This window comes from Oenanthe melanoleuca, chromosome 2 (genome assembly GCF_029582105.1).
Source record: "Oenanthe melanoleuca isolate GR-GAL-2019-014 chromosome 2, OMel1.0, whole genome shotgun sequence".
In the NCBI taxonomy this organism is placed as follows: domain Eukaryota; kingdom Metazoa; phylum Chordata; class Aves; order Passeriformes; family Muscicapidae; genus Oenanthe; species Oenanthe melanoleuca.
This window is the reverse complement of record NC_079335.1, coordinates 34,164,582-34,186,505: the sequence shown is the minus strand read 5'-3', so window position 1 is coordinate 34,186,505 and position 21,924 is coordinate 34,164,582. Positions and strand designations below refer to the sequence as shown.

At 35.4% G+C, this 21,924-nt stretch overlaps 1 protein-coding gene across 5 annotated transcripts; it reads right to left on the bottom strand.

Annotated features, from left to right (window-relative positions):
- Positions 1–714: 714 nt before the first annotated feature.
- Positions 715–21,512, bottom strand: PPP1R42 (protein phosphatase 1 regulatory subunit 42). 5 transcript variants are annotated; one of them, XM_056486097.1, is made up of 10 exons: positions 21,343–21,477; positions 21,039–21,230; positions 20,172–20,382; positions 18,769–18,935; positions 18,188–18,326; positions 15,477–15,593; positions 10,359–10,476; positions 8,941–9,069; positions 7,616–7,770; positions 715–1,143 (listed from the first exon to the last, which is right to left on the bottom strand). In XM_056486097.1, the coding sequence occupies exons 3-10, from the start codon at positions 20,298–20,300 to the stop codon at positions 1,105–1,107; spliced, it is 993 nt and encodes a 330-aa protein (XP_056342072.1). In that variant the 5' UTR covers positions 20,301–20,382; positions 21,039–21,230; positions 21,343–21,477; the 3' UTR covers positions 715–1,104. The 5 variants fall into 5 exon arrangements, with proteins under 5 accessions (XP_056342072.1, XP_056342074.1, XP_056342075.1 ...); XM_056486100.1 differs by lacking the exon at positions 715–1,143 and adding an exon at positions 1,792–2,373; XM_056486099.1 differs by lacking the exon at positions 21,039–21,230 and having other exon boundaries at positions 21,343–21,484.
- Positions 21,513–21,924: the final 412 nt, after the last annotated feature.

Genomic DNA, 21,924 nt, shown 5'->3' with positions numbered 1-21,924 from the left:
GACAGATCCTGATTTCCTTATTCAGGAAAAATTCCTTTCTTATTTCAGAGAGGGCTGCAAGCACAAGATGCTGAGCTGCCATTCACACAGAGAAACAGTATTAGGAAAGGTTTTTTCCCAGGGGCAATTTGTAATCTAGGCTTTCCTTTTCTTATTTGTAGAATTGGAATTTTCCTGTATCAGAATTCTCGAGCATTTGCTTAATTACTTAGATGAGTGCAGAGTAGCCAAACAAACAGAATTTGAAGTTAATGAATGATACTCCCAATCAAAAAATTAATCAGCACAGACATCATTAATCTTCTCATGCCTCCTCTGCTAATTGTTCCGTATTATTCAGCAGAACTTGGAAAAATCCAAATGATGGAAATTATCTTTTAGTACTACAGTTCTTCTCAAAAATCATGTGCTAATAGCTTCTTTCTGCTTGAAAGGAGGTTGTAGACAGGTGGGGGCTGTTTTTTTCTCTGAAGTAACAAGTGACAGGACAAGAGGAAATGGCCTAAAGTTGCACCAGGGAAGGTTTAGATTGAGTGTTGAGAAAAAATTCTTTGTTGGAAGGGTGGTAAAACATTGGAATAGGCTGTCCAGGGAAATGGTGGAATTACATCCCTAGAAGTGTTAAAAAATGTGTAGATGTGTGGTTTGGTATTCACCACAACTTGGTTTACAGTTGGACTGCATAATCTTAGAGGTCTTTTTCAACCTTAATGACTCCATGGCTCTACTGTGAACACACCTCTGCACAACTGCTGAGTACCATATAGGGAGAGAAGCAGCTGCTAGGCAAGGTACTGGCTAAAACCAGTTCATTTCTTGAAGAAGTTTAAGAATTAGACAACCAATTTAGCCTAGCATGTGCTGATGTTTTTATGTACTTTTGAGATAAAGCCTTGCTTCTAAATAAATAGGCAGTCCTCTTATTTTTCTGAATGTTCTTAGAAAGTAGTATTAAGTTCAACATACTTAATTTTGTCTGGTTTTGAGATTAAAGACACAGATAACATATCCAAAGAGAGTATCTTTCTTTGTAAGCTTTGAGGGAGAAAAACAAAATCAATAATGGCTAAATCTTCATATCCTGTAACTTCTGGCTTTTAGAATTCAAGCTACTTCTGTCGTTACTTCAGGTTCCTCCTCAACCTACATCAGAGAGATTAGAGGAGACAGGTGAGATCTTCATGCCACACCTACACCAAAGCAGCTATTGCTCCCGTTGTCATTAACACTTCTAGGAGCACTCAACATTTTTATAAATACTATAAGCAGTGCTATCAGATGCTGCTGATGAGAAAAAAAATATCTTTAATTATAGCAAGGCTAATGGCTTTTGCAGTGAAAGCCCTTTTGTTTTTCTTCCTAGCCAAACCTGGAACCAGAATATTCTGAATTGACAGAATCTGTCTGTTTGGGGTATTGTACATTCCTTTATTACAAAAATTACTTTTTCAAGGAAAAAAATTGTATTAACATGTTTTCCTACATAAATGTGTATCAAATACTTTTAATTTTGAAGTCCCATAAAGAAAAAGACCTTATTAATAATCAAAGAAATTTCTCATATAAGTGTAATCAGATAAGATTCAGTCTTTTATTCCAAAACATTTTCCTACAAACTATGTGTAACTGATTATACCCAACTTTAATGGACATGTAATCAGTGATTATTATGGGAGCCTAACATATTAACTCTCCAAGAAAGGAAGAGCTTATTGATTCAAAACTTTTTGATTTAAAGTATTAGTCTATTACATGGATCATTTCACAGCTGGCTTGGATTTATCCTGGTTTTGGTGCAACAATTAATTCTGCACAGAATTAAGAGAACAGAAAGATGTAGTCAGTCATTTCTGTAGTCTCTGGTTACAGTGTTGTTTGATTGAAGAGGTAAGGTTCAAATACCACTTTTTTAACAGTGAATTCCTAGAATTCTTCAAGGCCAAGTAAATTAAAATAAATTTTCACTCGTTTTTTTTTTCCTAGCAAAGTAAAAAGTATTGTTTCCAGTTACAATATATAGCATTTATAATTTTGTGGCTGTAAATAATTAGGTTCACATAATTAATCATTTTGCATCAGAGCTCTGTTAGTCAGGATAGCTACTTTACACACCACACTGAGATAAAAAAATCGTAAGAAAAACAGGGAAGAGAGCCTTTCAGTTGCACTTAACTTTAATCAGTTATACTCTGAATACAATCACATACTATCCCATATTAACAGATCACATCTGAATCCTCATCCTGAAGAATCAGTGGGCACATCTTGAACACTGACAGTTTTCTGTCTATTTTTTTCCCATCTATCTCAGAACTTTTGAACTGCATGGCTTTTTAAGCTGTATCGCAGGCAGTGCTGTATACTGCTTTATACCTGCATATGTAAAGAAACAATAAATAATTAAATTAACTTACACCTTCCACTAGTTTTAACGTGATATTTAAGAAAAAATTGGATTTTTTCATTGGCTATAGATTAAAAAATCAAATATGAACTTTAGATCAGTAACTTAAACACTGTGTGTTTACATATATTCTGATTATGGTAAGAACATGACCAAGGGAAGGTATTTGGGCAGTGATGTCTAATTTTTTTTTATTTTTTTTTTTTTTTTTTATTTTTTTTTGATACTTCTAACACACCAACAGTACTGTGTATTGGAATCTTTGCTGTTCTACCAACAGTGGATGATAACCAATTTAGGAACCACTAAGGTAAATCTGACATATCCAAGTCTTTGCAACTGGATGGGATACATCCCAAGGTGCTGGAAGTGAATTTGAGGAGGTATAGCTGCTACTCAGGAATTAGTAGCTGCAGTACTGTCCTCCAAAATGTAGTAGCTCATCTTGCTAGATGAGGGCACAGTGACTGGGTTTTCACTTCAGGTTTGTTAAAGCAGCTGCTTTCAATTTTCAGAGAAGGGAGTGTGCCTACATAATATGTGACTGGATACAGGAAGGCAAATATTGAAAGAGTGTTTGGACTCAATGATCTTCTAACCTAAAGAATTCTAAATATTCATGTATTTTATGTAGAAGGTTTCAGACAGTCTGGGTTTCAATGTTCTTGAGAATATCTGACAGCCTGCAGCCCCAGATGTGCCCTGGTAAGCTGCTGACCACCTACTGGTTGACAAGTCACACGTACCATTTGGTCTTCTAAATGCCCAGGAAACAGCCCTGTCTCCTGGAAGAGGGAGCAGACTATTGCAAGCAAATGTGCTCCTGCCAGATTGCTCATCAAGAATGTGTCTATGCTCTGTCTGGTGAACCAGACATGTAGGAGTATGCACAGTCTAGCTGGCAATCTGCTTATCAGCAGATGTGCTCTCTGTCCGTGGTTTGATAAGAATTTACTCTTTTCAAGGGCACAGGGGTTCTATCAGTGCACGTGTTCTGCCAGTGTGGTCTAGAGAGTTACTCCTTCTCAGCTTTGGGCACAGGCAGCAGTGCAGAGAACTGGAGTGGGGAGGCAGGGCATGGGCAGAAAGGGATGCCTTTTATTGCTGCCTTTAGGACACAGGATGACATGGCAGTGTTAAGTACTACAGATTTGGCATATAGTAGATCTACTTCTCCTTGGTTTTTTTTTAAATTACCACTCCTGAAAGAAGTTTAGACAGAAGACGATGCCATTGCTTGTGTCTTGTATGTTTGTGATGACAGTTATATTTTTCATTCTGAGCAGAGTATGAATGATCATGGGGAGAACCATCCAGCACCATATTCAGCAAGGCTGTAAACATGGATACCAAAAATACCACTAGGGTGCAGATTATTGTAATATTAATTATGTCTCTGCAGAAGTACTTACACTCACCTTTACAGGTACTGCTGCATATTCTTCATAAAAAAAAAAAAAAAAAAAAAAAAAAAAGAGGGAACCAACCACTAAAACTGGCTGAATTGCTGAATTTCCTGCTGAGACCTTACATGGGCCACAGTAACCAGAAACTGCTAATACCTGACCTTCATTCAAATGGCTCTGCTTCAGCAACCCTATTTAATTTCAGAACTTCACTTTATCCCTTTATCCTTATACTTTATCTAGTATTTTGGTGACTCCTTTCATATCCTATGTCATGGCTGAATAATTCAATGGCAAGTAAATTCCTTACATTTTTCTTCCACAGCCTTCAGCACTAAATGCTGATTGATACTTTCTAGACCTCACTAAGAAGATGTTTACATTTTTCCTTCAACACCATCACCAAAGAAAGGCAGTGAGATGGGCTGCTGGAAAAGGCTCTCCATGTCTGTTCTAAGCATGCTCTGAGCTCTGGCAAAGTGCTTCAGCTGGTATTTCTGAGTATTCAATGCACCTAATTCTGAATACATTTGGAGTGCTTGTAAACTGCTAAAACCAACTTGAGGGTGTGCAGCTAAAACTGCACTGGTTTATATCTTAAATCTGTATTTCTCCTTCTCCTGCAGCTAAGACTGAGGATACATTTTATTTTTGAATTTTCAAATGTTTGCTGAAATTGATATTCAGTAAGTGAACAAGAATTAGGTCACCCAGAGGTAACTTATTTCCCCACCTCCCTCTCAAATGAGAGAGCTGTATTCTATAACGTGAAGTGTATGATTGCAAAGCTTATGTTTTGGATATATATCATTATAGTCTCAGTATCATTTCTCCCAAAAACTTGTCATATGATAGACCTTAATAATTCTATTTATCTATATTGATAGCTAGATTCATATAAACAAAAGTCTAGTATACATGCAGGACATGCACATTCCCACCTGTTAGCAAATATATATAATCCTGTGTACATCTCAGACCACACAAATCACCACAACTCAGGGCATTTATAAATATTTAACTAATTAAACACAACATTCACACAAGCATCTGCCTAAGAAGAGGGAGAACTAACATTGTTCACTGCAACTTCCTACCTTTTTGACTAGAACTTGAAATATACGTGTCGTGCATGGTGGCAGCAGAGTAGTTTACTATTAGTTGGCACAATCCAGAGTATTTATTACATTCTGACTGTATAAAGATATTTCCATATTGCTAATCCCATAACATATGATGGAGAGACAAAAGGTGACTTTCCCACCAAATTCTAAATTGTTACAAATATCTATCACAATATTTAATTCCATGAGTAAGGCAACGTAGGCAGAAACTGCTGGTTACAGATTAAGTTTATAACATCAAAATTTCAACAACTTCTCTACTCAGGGAACATTAATAATGGTGTATCCCACTGGACGGTATTAGGTATCTTTAAAATAGTTAAGTGATTTGGTTTCTTTTAATTACTTCCTGCCAATATCCATAATTTTCTCTGAATGTCCAAAACTAACCTTAAAATTCAATATAAAATTTCTATTGTTTTTATATCATCAAAAAGGAAAGATTAATGACATATTTCAGTAATTTAGTAATAAGTGGCTTTTTTCATTGTTCAAGCTGCATGCAATCCTCAGTGGATCTTAGATGTAGGTTAAAAAGGTATTTAATGCCTGTTTTCAGTGGCCAAGGTCAAACATCACCTAGTATGTATATGGAAAGAGGAAACATCTGTTGGAATAATTTATTTGACTAACACAGAGGTTAGGATTAAAACCTACTAATTTCTTTGGTCCGATACTGAATTTCAATTAAACAATACAGGTATTTGTTCAGTTTGAAAAAATTTCCTTCTGTTACTTCTGGGCACATTTATGTATATCCCTAATTAATGGATCTGGCAAGGGAATAGTATGTTTTGTAATTTTTTGTATCTGTATAAGCTCTGAGAATGAGTATTTATATTTTTTTGAGGTTTTGGGTTTTTTTCCCTTATAAATGTTCTAAGGAATTCACAAACCTTTAACTCCCAAGACTCTTTGGTTTGTATGGAATTCCTCTACTAACAAGATTAGAATACATCTCAGGATCAGTGATTACACATAAAATTCTACGGCACAGCAACCTTCAGCATCTAAGACAAAAGTCCCACTTACAAATTTTTAGAAAATATTAAATGCATGGCATCTGACTCCAGATTCTTCTAATCTTTCTGTGAAATCAGACTAAAATCTTTCAGACTAACAGTAAAAAAACCTCACACTTAAATTTTTTCATTTACAAATGTAAATGAATAAAAATATAGACATCTTATTTCAATCAAGTATGGAAGATGCTCTCTTTGCCTTTCTAAGGTCAAAAGAGATTTCAACTGAGTTGTGACTGTATTCCAGATTTTTAATACTGAGAAAATATTTGCCAAGCAAAGAAGCTCAACAATTGGGCAGCTTTTTACCATTGTAAAGCAGAATCAGAATGCTTTGTCTCAAAGGGAACATCAGAAGGTCTTACAGGAAAAAGATGTTGTACATGCATGTTCCATTCTTTTTTAGGACTAAGGAGAATGGTAAATGGAAAGCAAAGTTTAACTCATCCAGGCCCAAAAGACAGGATACTAACAGAGATGACATGCAAGCTGAACACTGAGCATGTGTACAAACCCATCTTACAATAGAATTAAAAAACTCCAAACATATTTATGTGGCAGGAATATTAGTCTGTATCTCTCAAAATTTCAGAAGCCTATACTATTCACTGGAAAATAATAGTGTACTACTATAGTAGTACTAACAGTATTGCTTTTTATAATAACAAGTACATTGTTCCTGCAGTTCTTATTCTTAACTGCTCCACTGCTTTGTGCTGTCTGAGAAAGAAAGAAGTTCAATAACCGGCACATATATGACAAATTCAGTTTCTTTTTCAGGCCAGAATATTCCCATTGTCATATGATGAACAAACATGATTATTTGAAAGAGAGCATGCTTGTGATTTGCAATTCTTCTTCCCTTCTCAGTGGAAAGACAGCTATTTTTAATCAGAACAAATAATCAGAAGAAACAAAACTCATGGCATGGAAAGTGGTAAATTGTCAAGAATATAAAATAGTATTAAATGTTGTACAATAAAATTGTCAAACATACTAATAAATTCTAACTTGAATGTAAAATAGAATAGTAAATTTACTAATTTTGTTACAAAAGAATCCCCGTGTCAGTTGCATGTATTTATTTATTTTATCTACAGCATTGTATAAATGATGATTTTTTTCTTTTGTTGGCTAGTTCAGCTGATAAATAATAAAACTGTTAGGTTAAAAACAGCATTAAAAATCGGAAGGAGTGATATTAGGTCCCAAATATTTAACTATACTATTGCCACAGGTAAAACTGGAGCATGGCTGTAAGCTGTAATGATGAAAACTGATTGTTTCTCCTTCTCCAGATGATTCCAGGCACAGCATCAACCTTCACCAATGGTCCTCATACCCTAATTTACTTCTGAGAATTAATTTCAGTATTATTTTACCTTTGTGAAAAATTATTACAATTAAATGCCTATGACAGAAACTAGTAACATAAAAGTTACTATTAGCTAGTCCACTGATTTGTAACCAGAAAATGAAATCTATCATCCTGCCTTTTAAAGAAATAAAGACAATAAATATAACATGGGTAAAAAAAAAAAAAAACAAAAAACAAAAAAACAAATTTCTATTTTTCTGTAATCAATTTCTAACTGATTCAGTAAGAGCTGTACAAGCAACAACTGGCATAATTAGAAGGAAGATGTTTGAGAAACACACCTGACTTCTTTTCATCTGACTTCTTCGTTCACGGATTCTTGGCATAGGCTTTCTTTCAACTTTCACCTTGTGAGCCAAATCTAAAAAATTTATTCTTTCTTTCACAGAGTCACTGTGATGAGAAGGAAGAGCAAGATAAGGTGTTTCAGAGTCAGCTGCAGGAAACAAGAAGAAAAAAGGCTTAATTCAATATCCCAAGTCAAACCATATTTAATATTCAGTGTGATTGATCACAGGTTCCAATATATCTTGTTTTAGAAAACAGTGTAATGAACTTTAAGGTAAAATACCTCAAATTTGGTAATTAAAAATGGAAAACTTTGAATGGAATTATGGAAGGTGCTGCAAACACTAATGAAGGTGAATATTAAAACAAATATTCCTATTCAAGTAGGGTTATTTGAAAGGGAGTAAATTCAGTTACACAGCAGTAATATATCAGTAGTTATTCAGAAGACCATTTCAGAACCATTGCCATTTACATATGGCTTCCAAACAATGAGCAGACTTCAATTATTTTAAGACTGGTGCTGGCAGGCAGAGCATCAGCCCTCATGTCTTTAAAAATAACATACTAATTTATCTTCCAAAAGCAACAGTGTGAGTGCCACCAATTTTTTTTTATAAACATGGTAATTTGAACCATTTTGAATAATTTCAAGTTAAATGTCTTTATCCAAGTCCTGTAAGGTGGCAAGACGTGCTTTTAAGTAATTTATGTTTTAACCTGCAGTCAACTCTGTAACAACCACAACCTCCCCAGCATTTTTAAAAAACCTTAGTTTCTTTAAGATGTTGCTTGAGTTTCAAAACTATTTTGTTTTCCCACTTGAAGAAAAGGTTGCCTTTAAACCTCAAAAAGGGTTTAAGGCTTTTTTACCATTTTTTTAACTTTCCAAGTTTAAAACTTGGACTTCTGCTAGATGTGTAACTTGCAAAGGCCTTTAAAAGGACTAACAATACACAGAGATCAAATGAATATCAGCAAATAAATTTTTAGTCTGATATATTTAGTGCATATTTATTCTAGAATGCCAAACATTTAAAAAATACGAAAGTAAATGTGAATATTTACACGTTCAAAATGTACTAGCTATCCCTGTCCATAATTCTGGGAGATTGGGATGTGAGGAAAAAATACAATACATGAACTAGTGCTAAAATTAAATTTTATATTGGAAAAGCCCAACTACTACTCATGTCTTTTGGACTCATCACTGGTACAAGTGTCTTATAAACAATTCTTAGCATATTTATTTTTAGCTGTAATTTTATGATTTCTGTAAGTTTTAAATAAGCATGAAGTAATTGATTAATTTGCTTACAAGATTGTACATGGGCTGCATGTTCATCTGTCATTCTTTCATTGCTTTTTTTCCTGGCAGCTCTGGAGGCTTTCCAATTCATTAAGAAACGTCTTTCCATTTCTTGAATTTCTTTCCCATCAAGGGATTCTGCAGAAGAGAACATTTTCTGTGATACAAAGTGAACGAAAGGGCTACACAACTAAAGTTGTATGTAATGTGTATTGGCTTTGTATTAATTCCCTTCAAGTCTTCTTTTCTTTTTCCAGTATTTTGGTAAAGAAAAAAAAATACCCAATAAAGATTGATATTCATATTCAAGCTGCAAGAGTGAGTTAACATGTCTTAATTACAAAAAAAAACACTACAGTTTTTATAACTTTCAAGGGAAATATACATCTTTCACATTTGGTTAACATGCAAGGCCTTCTATAAAATTGTACAGAAAAGTTATGCTCTTACACAGGGTATAGATAAATGCAGAAATCCAGGTTGAGAGAGAAACTGCACATCCTAGCAATCAAGGAATTCTACTGATCATGAAGATAGTCACACAGGTTTGCCTCTCAAAGTTTAACTTTACTCACTTAGGTGCCATAAACCTTATGCTCTATGATTCATTAGTGGCATCTGCATTTTTGAGTCAGCCCAAATGAAATACCTCATGTGGCCACAAATTTAAGTTGCATTAGAACTGTCCTAAGACACTATTATTTTCACTGTGCAGACAGGCTTTTTCTTTTTCTTAATGGCCAATATTTTGTGCTCTGAGAAAAAACAAGTTCTGTAATTACAACTTCAAAAATAATTGCTGCCTTTATCCAAAAAGAGTAAAAAATAAATTTTTTGTTACTTATTTCTACAGTATATATATTTAGATACAGAAGAAACAGTTTCTTTCTTGCTAAAATTTTAGTATTTCATGCTAAAATTTTATGCAAAATAATAATATAAGCTGGACCAAAAGGATTAAGATAACAAATAGATTCACAATGTAAATGTGAACTGCTTATAAGTTTAAGGATGAATGTTAAATGACAAATTCAAACACAGTAAGATGGGATCTGCACAACTGGCACTGTACAACAAAACACATTATCAACTACTACAGATTGATAGAGGAATAGATTAAACTGATCTTTGAAAATCAGTTTCACAACATCTGGAATACAAACATGAAAAATTGTCTTGTAACAATCTCCCCTGTTATAAAACAAATTATCTCTGCTACTAATACCAAAAGTCAAACAAGATGGCTTGTGAAGCTGATTACATAAGCAGTTCTAGCCCTCTACATAAATTAAAAATTCATGATTTGACATAAATATCTATAGCAGTAACTGTGTTTACATGCATAGTGCTACTCAAGCACAACTAATTTTTCAGTTGTTTCCTAAAAGAGTGGGGGTTATGAGTGGGCTATTGATTAAATTTTTTACCTAAAGTCAGTGACTGTACTATAATCCTATCCTTGTACTTTGGTTTTTGGCAGATGGGATTTCCTGTAAGGTCTATTCTGCGTAGCTTTGTCCATTTTTTTAATACAACCTCCAAATCCTGCAATTGAAACAACAGAACATTGTCATTATGTTTCCCACTCCAGAATAAAATTCAACAGTATGTGATTTGTGCAGGCAGGCCCAAATCCTGCACACAGAAATAACTTCAATGAGGCCATTCACATGTATCAATATGTACATTAAGAATGTGCATTTTCAAACAGAATGGTCCACAGCATTCCCTGAGTACATCAAAATTGCACAGAAGAAACGATGACATTGGAAGATGCTGCATTTTTAAGGATACAGTAATGCCAGCTATGGAAAATTATCACTTCAATACCACTGATAAGCACCCAAAGCCCAGGAACTACTATTGAAAAAATTTGTGTTATATGCAATGTCTGCTAATGCATCCCCAAGGTCTTACAGAGCCCTTAGAGTATCAGTGTGTGGAAGAATAAATACTTCATACAGGTAAAGAGCAGACTACAAAAAAAGCTAAAAATCATGCAATCCACAGTGGACTGTCTCTCTCTTTATATTTATGTAGAACTGTATTTTACAGGAGAAACAGTAATCCCTCCTACCTAACTGTGGGTGGTCAGTTATAGCATTGGCCTACACAGTGAAATTAGTGAAATATACCTTTCTCCATCTGTGTTTCTGTCTGGTTACCCAGGGGCAGTATGACCTAGATGAAACTACTCTATCTTTTAAATATAATAAATTCAAGTAAAAAACATGCAAAGTTCAGCAGATTGGTCCTTTCTACTCAGACACCTTAGTTTCTGAAATACTTTCTTTCCAAAATTTCATTTAACTCCCATTCTTGACAGGCTTTCCTTGTATATGAGAAAAGCTTAAGGAGGGATTCAAGACAAGAGGTATAAATAGGAGAGAGAGGATTTATGTTCTACTGTTGTAATAATTTGGAAAAATCTACTAATCATGCTGTGACAGATTCTAAGCCACAGAGTCTGTAAAACTTTGTAGCTTGAGGCCAACAATGAAGTCTCTAGCAATGTAGATATCTCTTAGCTCCTTCAAATTTAGAAAATTGCTTGGGTTACACGAGCAGGGAGAATTCTGCTTCTGCTGGCTCATTTCTCTTGTTAGAAAATCCTCTTGGAAATATACAATGGGTTGTATAATATATGATTAGAAAAATCACATGGAAGGGAAAGTGGCAGCACAGCCTCATACCTGCAAACCATATAATTTTTGGTCTACCTATGATGATGGTGATATCATCTATTGTTATTCAGTGATAAAAATGTATTTTTAGAAAACTAGAGAGTAAAAGTCTGCTCCTGTTAGGATCAAGACTGATAAAACAATGCAAGAAACTCTGAAGACTACTCCACGTGAAGAAATGCAAATAATTCTAATAACAAGTAATGTTATTCAGCAAAGCTTAATCAGCCTGTATCAGGATAGTGAAGTGAGAGCTTATATAGTTTAGGTGCTAACACTTAATCATACACAAAATTTAGGGGCAAAATATTTTAGTTTAGACTTACTGAAGAAAAAAAAATCATTTAGCAAGTATGTTTATTTATCCTTACCTAAGCATTCAGACAATATCATTGAAGTCTGTCATGTGTTCTAGATTTCATTAGAAAGAATTTTCCCAAGCAATGTTTTGCAACACAAAGTTGTCTCTTACTGAAACAAAATGTATACACAGTCTAACTTTGATGAATGTATACAAAGTCCTGTAGATTTTTGTTAGCTGTTACTTACTTGATAAATGACCCAGAACATGCTTACTCCAGTGTATGTTTATCTAAGAGCACACTAATCCTGTGCTGAAATATGATTACCCTTTCGATACGCTCTAGTTGTTCATTGCCTTCCTGTCTCTAATAAAGTGCTTTCACTTCCCAGCCTTTCAATAAGCTGTACTAAAGGGACCAGACACTCTTCTGGGCAGGCTCCGTTTGATAAATGATCATGTCATGCTATCACTTTGAGGTCTGCTACAAAATACTGACGAGCAAATTATATTCCATCGGGGAGGTGGGAGGGGGAAGGGCAAGTGCCTGAGTAGGCAGCTGTAGTGCTGGCAATAACTTTCTTACCAATTAACAGTGGCCATCTAAGAATTGGTATTTGACCAGTATGCTCCAGTTTTTATCGGAAATGTCTAATTCAACTGCCCCAGCTACATCTACAGACAGCAATTTGTCACCAGTTTGATTACCTGTCATAATCTATTTGAGAAAATCTATAATTTTTCTCTTGTTCCTGACTCAATTCTAAAGCGAATGAATTCATCTTTTGTGATATCCTCTTGTCATAATCAATACTGGGCAGAGGTTGAATAAATTAAAGACTTGGGAAATACAGATTTTTCCAGGTATTTCTAGCTATATTTTTTTCTATCTACCCAAATACTCACAGAACTCATAATTTTTCAAAAGCTAATGAACCTAATAAATAAATTATATTGTTTTTTTGTAAAAAGGAATAGTTGTGGGGTTTTTTTAAATAGACCTAGTGTTTTAAAAAATTTCCTTAATTCCAACCCAAATGCATTGCAATCTAGAAGACCTTGTGATCCTGACTAAAGCAAACCAGAACCTCAACATGAAGAATAAATGAAGTAGCAAGCATTAGGAAACAAAGAAAAGCCAATTCTATTTAATTCAATTATATTCTTGATAACTGACCTGAGACATACTTTTTGCATGTGGTAGCTAGTCATGGTTATTTTGCATGAGTTCAGAAAAATTATTTGGTTTTCTTCTGTCTACCGTTCAGACTGAATTATATAAACTTCAGTCAAGGGAAACAGGGTCATATGACTTGATGTCTGTTAATTATGCTAACAAAGCCTTGCATTAGCCAGGACCTTAAGTGCTTGAATTTATTAGTCCTAGTTTTCAGTTATGCTGAAATCAAAGTGGCATAGTTGAAAAGCAAAGGAATATGGGTTTTCATAAAAAGTGAAAAAACTGAGAGAAATGTTTAAGTATAAAATACTAACCACAAAAGTGAGAAAAGTCTGCATAAGGTTGTATTTCATGCATTTCTTATGCCCTTCATATTTTCCTCTTTCACAAAGATTCCATGCTATTCCTGCAGTTCACTAGACCTGCTCAGACGTAGGCAGCTCCTCTGCAGTTTCTCTTCCCACCAGGTGAAGCACAATTGGGTACAGAGCCCTCCGACACTTTTCTGTCATGTGGCACTGCCAGGATCTCTGATCAATGCCAGACATTCCTGGGGAAGTTTTTGATGGCAGTGACAGGAAAGCAAGAATGGCAAAACAGGGGACATAGTGCTTTTGGCATGAAAAGGAGGTAGACATCAGAGTTTTGATAATAGAGGGGCAAGAGGGAGAGGAATGGAGGCAGCTGGTGTGGGAACGAAAGGGCCTTTGCTGCGCATAACTACTTCAGCCAGCAGAACCAATTAAGTGTATAGAATTGTATACCCCTACAATCCTTCCAGCTTTCACAGTTTTAGAATAATGTATATGCCATGCAATCATAAAATTCAGAACTTTCCTCGGCTATTTTTTTTAACAGTCAGTGGTTGTGTAAGATTGTTTTCCTGCTAGATATCCACTGTGAGCTAAAGCCTCTTATTCTGAGCTAAAACTGACTTTTTTTAAAAATACTTTTCATGGCTTACTGGTTTTTTCAACAGTTTGGTTTTTCTTTATTGAAGAATTTATATTAGTGATAAGTAGAGTCTTCCAAAATGTAATCCCTCAAAACTCAGTAGTTGTAGCTGGAAAGTTGGATATCCACCTGCATTATACTGTATATTAAACACATTTGACTTGTTAACTAATTTTACAGGTCTGCAAAGATATGAATAGAAACTTCTTCCCTGTACCATATATTTCAAAACTTGGAGATTGGTTAGAAAACAAGACATTCACTTTCAAAATATACTGGAGCTTAATCCAAGTGTAATGGATAGCAAACTCAAATGCTAATTGTGTAATTTTTCAACAGTTGTGACCATGTAACATAGAAATCTACAGGTATAACTGGTTTGGGTAAATATAATTCTGGTTTTCCTGTGATTAAATAATGTAATTTTATAAAGAATAAATAATATATACACAGTTACTGAATAATGCAGTCATTTTGTCCTCTCATTCTGTTTCAGAGGATATTGGTTTTTCCTCTGAGATACTGAAAATGCTGTCTCCAAACTGGCACGCTCATTCTTAAAATAAATTGGTTCTTTGGCTGGGACAGTTTTCTTTTAAGATCATCACAACAGAAATAAATTTTATGTATTAGAAGGAAAGAGCCAATAAAAAAATTTCTATAATGTGTTTTATTTAGAAATGGATTCATTTTAGAAAGGGAAGCTTTGTGGAGATTGCCTATTTGAAAAAAGCTTTTTGCTATTTTGATGTAACCAATATATTCCATGTGATTTTAATTACTCAACAAAACCTACATGAATTGTATTTTGATGTAAATTCAATCAAAACTGCCAGCCAGGACTTGAAATACAAAGCATTGATAGTTCTGTAGTAAAAAAGAAGAGCATCATTCAACATTTTTTAATATTAAATGAAGAGTCCAAATACAGCAAATTCATGTAGACAATTGATAGGTTATGCACACAAAATACCGCAATCTCCTCACTAAAGAGGAGAGAGAAATGCCAAATTATCTCAACAATTCGTTGAAAATATATTGTGTTCTCAGAAGTGGCAAAAATAGTTATTTTAATAATTACTAACCAAAGAAAGTTAAGTTTACTAAGAAAATAAAATGTTTATGCAAACCAGAAATTATAGAGTTTAATTCAATCAAGACTTTGTCTCGGTGATTTGAGTTATTATTTAAGCCAATTCATTTTAGTATTAATTAATAAAAATATAAATTTTGACATCCTAGGCAAATGCTTCTCCATTTTTAGTCTCAGTAAGATTTTTAGATGAGAAAAGACAGTATGCTTGACAAGCCAGATTAAGTAACTGTAGAAGTTAAATTTCTTTATTCTTATATATTTAGTGATAAAGATGCATGTGACTAATTTCTTAATACCCATACTTCATACAACAAATATTTACTTTAATACCTTCATATGTTTAAGTTGATTGTCAACTGCTTTAAGATAAGAAAGATTTTCCAAAACTGCAAGTTCTTCTAATTCATCAATGTTGTTATTGCTGATATTCAATACAGACAAAGATTTCTGAAGGAAGAAAAGCAGAAAAAGAAGTAATTTTTTCATGCCATGTACGAGTCAAGTTGTAAATTATTACAGAAAATTATCTTAAAAGATGAACAAACATATGAAGAAACATCCAAACACCACCTCCACATACCATATAGATTGTTTTCATGCTGGCATTCCACCTTGTCCTAAAATGTAATTTATTCTGGTTTTGAAGTGAAACAAAAGCAAGATTATTTCTCAATTATTTCAGAAATTCTTAGTAAATACAGAATTTTTGTTTTTTAAAAAGCACGTTCAAATTCTTTACAGAGTTCTGCAAGTGCTACTGACTCTACTTTTGAAGTATGAAACATACATGAAACTGATTGGCTTTTTACAGAATCATAGCATGGTTTGGGTTGAAAGGGACCTTAAAGATCATCTAGTTCCTGCCCCCTGCCATGAGCAGGGACACCTTCCACCGGACCAGGTTGCTCAGAGCTCAATCCAACCTGGGCTTGAACGCTTCTAGGGGTGGGGTATCCACCACTTCTCTGTGCAATCTGTTCCACTGTCTCACCACCCTCACAAGCAGAGAATTTCTTCCTAATAGCCAATCTAAACCTGCCCTTGATCAGTTTCAGGCCATTACCTCATGTCTTATCACCTTGCAAAAAGTGCCTCTCCAGCTTTTTCATAAGCCCCCTTTATATATAAGCTGATGCAAGGTGTCCTTGAATTCTCCAGGCTGACCCCTAACTTTCTCAGCCTGTCTTCGTAGGAGAGGTGCTCCAGCCCTCTAAACCTCTCTGTGGCCCCCTCTGAACTTGCTGCAGCAGGTCCACACTCTTCTTACACTATGGGCCCCAAGATTGCATCTGAACTGCAGAGCTGAAGCCCGTATGTGCTACCCACATAGTCTCATTTAACAGCTGGACTACACTGCTTTTCTTTCAGGCCTGATCCTACAAACCTCTTGGTATCCATACTTCTGATCTTTACCCCTTCTCTCGAACAGGAGACTTTGCCACTTGTTATAGACAATAGTTACAGAGATCTTAACATTTTAGATAAAAAATCTAAACATGTTTTAGGTGTTTATCTCAGGAAATACTTATGTAGTTTCACATAAAAGGAAAAAAATTTATCTCTAGAAAATGAGAAGGGACTCCCAATCCAGTGAGTTTAAAATTATACAAGGTATAAGATTTACCATTAATGGAAAATGTCTATTTTAGCAGTTTATATAGGAAAATTAACCCACTTCAAAAATTTGACCAAGATCTACATTGCAGATGGAAATTATCAGTATCATCTTGATAAACACAGTTCATAAACTTAATCTTCTCAGTCAGATTCATAACATTGTCATCATCAAAACATTTGCCTGTGGTACACATAGAGTTATACAGCCTCATGCTTTTTTATCTATTTTATCTCTGACACCATTAAAAGAGCCAGAAACAGATGAAGAAGTAAAAAGAGATGCCTTTAAAAGGCTCCAAACACTTAGTACTTGAGGGATAAAATAGAATATTTTTACATTTAGCCTCCACAAAGAAGCTACATCATCAAGAATGCAAAGTTGTTTCATAGAAAACAAAGGAAACCCCACATCAAAAGGCCTTAAATAAAAGACACAAAGAACAAAATCTAGACCAGGCTGTTGAAAAACAAGGAAGAGTTTATTATACATTATTAGCCTGGGAAGATTATAGCTATAAAACTTCCCTTTACTTTGATAATTTCTCCAGTATAGAAGGAACAAAGTACAAATGCTCTCACAGTAATGACTCATTTCTATTAAAGAAAAACAGCAATATATGTCTTGAATTACATAATCTCCAAACAGGAAAAAAATTGAGCTAGGTCAAATATTTATGATATACATGTAAACAAAGGAACTCACTTTTTAGTGAGTTTTTCATCTTCACAAAAAAAGGCTCATCAAGCCCTGACTACACTATGGGAGATACACCAAGAGGAATTTTTATAGTACAAAACTACATGCATTAGCAAATAAAGCCTACTTTTTAACCTCTTCAACTGTATGTTTTATGTTTTCTGAGCAATTAACATGTTGAAAGACAACTTCAAAAAGATTTTCTGAACTCTTGACATAACACAACATAGAAGAACTGCAGAACTAAAACTGAATGCTTTTGATTGTGTTGTTCTTAATATCCAGGGGAAAAAAAAAAGCTGTGTCTTTTTTTTCCGTTCAATCAAAATACAAAAGGCGATACATAAACAACCATACAAATCAAATCACTGAAATATCAACAAATTATTTGTAGTGATGCAAATAAAACAGACTAAGAAAACCAAGAGTGATAAATTCCAACCTCTTCTTTAGTTTATTCACATTCTGTTGGTGTAGGACATCGACACACTTCCTTAATTCCTCTCTCTCTTTATTCTGATTTTCATCCTTCATAATGAAAAAAGAGGAAGTAGAATTTGCTGGACTCCTTGTAAGAGAATTAGGGTGGGAGTCCCTTGGTAGAATTGGAAATAGTGTCACCAACTGGCAGAGGAGGAAAACACAGAGTGATCAACTCCTAATAATTTTTCCTAAAAATACTGATCTCCTGATAATTGGCTGGTTGAAATTCTCAAATTGTACTTACTGCCAGGGAGTTAAGAGATACTGGATCAAACAGAAGCTTTTCACCAAGAGGGAGATGTTGACTTTCAACATGTAGCTCCCTTAGTTCTCCTATTTTATCCAAACCCTCTACTACAGTGATATAGTTGCCTCCTAAATACCTAGAGAACAAAACACAAAATAGATTTAACATCATTTGAAAGTAAGAGCAAACACAAGGCTTCAATATATAAAGAAAAATATTTTTCAAGCATTATTGAATAATACTTGGAAATTATGATAGAAAAAGTAAATAACCTAGCATACAAGTAGAATATACACTTAATTGATTCAGTTTTTTCAGTTTTATTTTATTTATGTTATTATTATTATTACTACTAGACTGAAAAAATAAAATTACTTATATGCAAATATACATGTCAAGATGATAAGTCATTATTTTCATCACAGAACATCTCATAAAAAAATAATAAGCAATTACTTCTATTTGAAAAGCAAAATTTAAGAGCTAAAAGGACTTTAATGGCTACATAATTAAAAATATTCTTAAGTGCCATAAGCATTCTTTTTATTAGTAAAATAAATACATTATTTTCAACTTACAGCTTTTCAAGTTTTTTCAGTGATGAGAGATTTTCTATGCTTGAAATACGGTTGTTCTGGAGGTAAAGGTGCGTTATATTTGAAGCAAAGTCCAAGTTCTGGATTTGGTTAATGTGGTTATCATATAAATACAGAACTCTCAGATTTTTACAGAAAGAGAGGTCACCCTGAAATAAACAATATTTAATGTTCACTCACTGCCTGCTTCTGGAAGCCATTGATTGTTCTTTTATTTAAGTTCTGATACACGATTTATAAATTTTCACCTTTTGTATACATTTCTTAAAACTCTTTTTCCTGTAAAAAGAGTTATTATTTGTTGTCAGTTATCTGTTATTATCTGTTGTCAGTAATTAAACACTGAAATCTTTCATTACTACTTTGCCATACATAATCTAAGGACTACAGGCATCACCAGCAAAAGCACCACATCCAGTGTGACTTCATTCCCTTCCCTGTCTTCATCAGATGGATTTCAGAAAAGTACAGGTTTTAGGGCAGTTGTCTCCATTAAACTGTACTAATGTAACTGGAAAACAGTTCTTGGCAAAGAATTATTGGTTTATACAAAATCTTGCACTTCAATCTATTTTAATATATTTCTGCACCCAAGTTTACACTCAAATGTTGAGTTATTTTGAAGATATTCCTACAAAACAACTAAAAGGGCCACTCCTCATGGATGTTTCTGTAAAATTTGCTGTGGCAGATGATGAACCAGACCTCATCAAATGGACTGATCCAATTAGTAACTTGCTATGGCTGCACACATTCCTAGGAGTGGGCTGAATAAACCCATTTGCTTGCAGGGATCTGTTCACACAGAACAAACTATTTCTTCTTCACTGAAACCAAGCTTCTAGAGCAGAAATTCACCACACTCAACAATGCAGTTGTTTTCAGGGCTCAGCAGTTTCAAAATTGACTCAGTATCTTGAGGGGATCTGAATTAACTCAGAACTTATTGAAACCTGTATACATTTCCTATTATTAAACTCAGAGGAAGGAAAACTGGGTTAAGTTTTCAGGTTTAGTCTTTGGAAATGAAAAGCTCATGGATTATTTTTTAAATGAGTAAGCCCCAGGGAGCAATTAAAAAAAAAAAAAAAAAAAAAAGTATATTTTTTAACCTGGCTAATTTGAAAAAGCCATTACACCAGTCCAAATTTGCTAACCTCACTGGGGTTATTTCCTGTTTCTGAACTCTCCTTTCCTTTCTCAGACTTCCTCTGAAATTTAAGGAATAAATCACAGATTGAACAGATTGTGCTGTGAGTTAGCAAATTTGTAAAACTTGGCTTTCCTTGTTTGTCTCTCCAACAATGAACATCTCATCATAACAGTAACTACAAACTGTTAAAGTAGCCAGTTTAAAAGGAATAATAATTTAAAAAAAACCTTACAATTGAATCTATGTTTTTATCTGACAAATTCAGATGAGTTATTTTTTGTAGATATTGTCCAAAGTCGTCTTCACTACGATACTTGTGACTGGCATTTTTAGCAATCAAGTCCACTGTTAGTCTAACCATGGTTCTGTAATAGGTCAAGCTGTTCTACTGCTTCTTTTAAGAGTGTATTCCACGTATTCTTCTAAGTAGTATTATAGAATGCCTTAAAAACAAAAAGGAAAATGTTATACCACTTGTATCCCAGATCTTCAACAAAGCTTACATATGTACTTCAAATCTGACACATCCTCACCAATGCCCTTTTCATTTACAGTGATGTTATGCTGCCTATAAAAACCTACTCCTTTTACTGCTGACATTTTATTAGGTTTTTGGTGTATTAATAAACATTTAAAATAATGCTTCTATTTGATTTGCTGATTCAGTTTATAATTAAGAATATTATATCCTGCATTAACATGCATACAGAACTGCATGTTCTGCACAGTCAAAAACTGTAAGTTTTTCCCACTAAGGCATTCTATAGAGGCTCTCACAACAATACCAACTTTTTTTTTCCAAACTCTGGCTCGTATAAGTGAGTTTATAAATGACAGACTGTGGGAGCAGGAAGAAGGCAAGCGGCTAATGCTGAACGGGATGCATAAACGATCTGGGGATAAAGGTACTCTAACAGATATAACTTAATGACTCAGAATAGAAAGGTCACCTATTTAGCCAGTACATATAAGAATTATATTATGTATTATAGCTTATACACAAAAGTGTATCACATTAGTGTATCAGAAAAACTGAGGAGAGAGCAAACAGCATCCCAGTGCTAAACCACGCACAGAGAACCGTCCCTGGCAGCATTACACGTAGGAGAAAATGAAGAAAAGCCAAGATCGAGGCTGCGAAGGCAGAAGAAACTTCCTTTCTTAGCAAAGAAATCTGAAGCTCAGCAGCTCTCCTTTGTCCATACGGGGTTTGCTTTTAACTTTTATTTCAGAATGCGGAGATGAAGGAGAGCTTTGTGGGTTTCTTGTTTTTCTACTGCGAGTTTCTTGCCTGTTATATAAAAACACCTTTCAGAGCCCCTTCTCAGATCTTCCAAACCCAGCAGAATAAGCGAGGGAAAGCCGGGCAGGTCTCCCTCCCTCGGTCCCCAGCCCCCTCCTACCTACAGCCGTGCGATTGCACACCGCCCTCCCCGTCCCGCGGCACCGGCAGCAGCCGCCTCCCAGCCCGGGCGCTGGGCAGGCGGCTCTGCGGGCGGCACGGGCCGGGATCCGCTCCAGCCGCCCTCCCCTCCCGGGAGAAGCGCCCCCGGCGCGGCCCCGCTCTCCCCTCAGCCCCGGCCCGCGCGGGCCGCCGGGCCCCGGTTGCCGCGGTAACCGCACGCCAACGGCCGAGGGGCGGGGCGCTCCCGGTACCGGCTGCGGCGCGCGCCCGTCGGGCCAATCAGAGAGGAGGAAAGAGATGAGGGGCGGGGCTTTTGCGCACGCGCAGCAACGCTGCCCCACGCGGCCTAGGTGGCCGCCATGTTGAGAGGGAGAATGTCCCGAGTCGGAAGAGACCCACATGGGTCATCGGGTCCGACTCCTGCAAGAGGCACCTCAATAGTTAGACCATGTGGCTGGGTGCATTGTGTTAATGCTTCTCGAACTCTTGTTAGGCTTGGTGTTGTGACCGCTTCCTGGAGAGCTGTTCCAGTGTGCAACCAAACTCTGTCTGGAAAACCTTTTCCTAATATCCAGCCTGA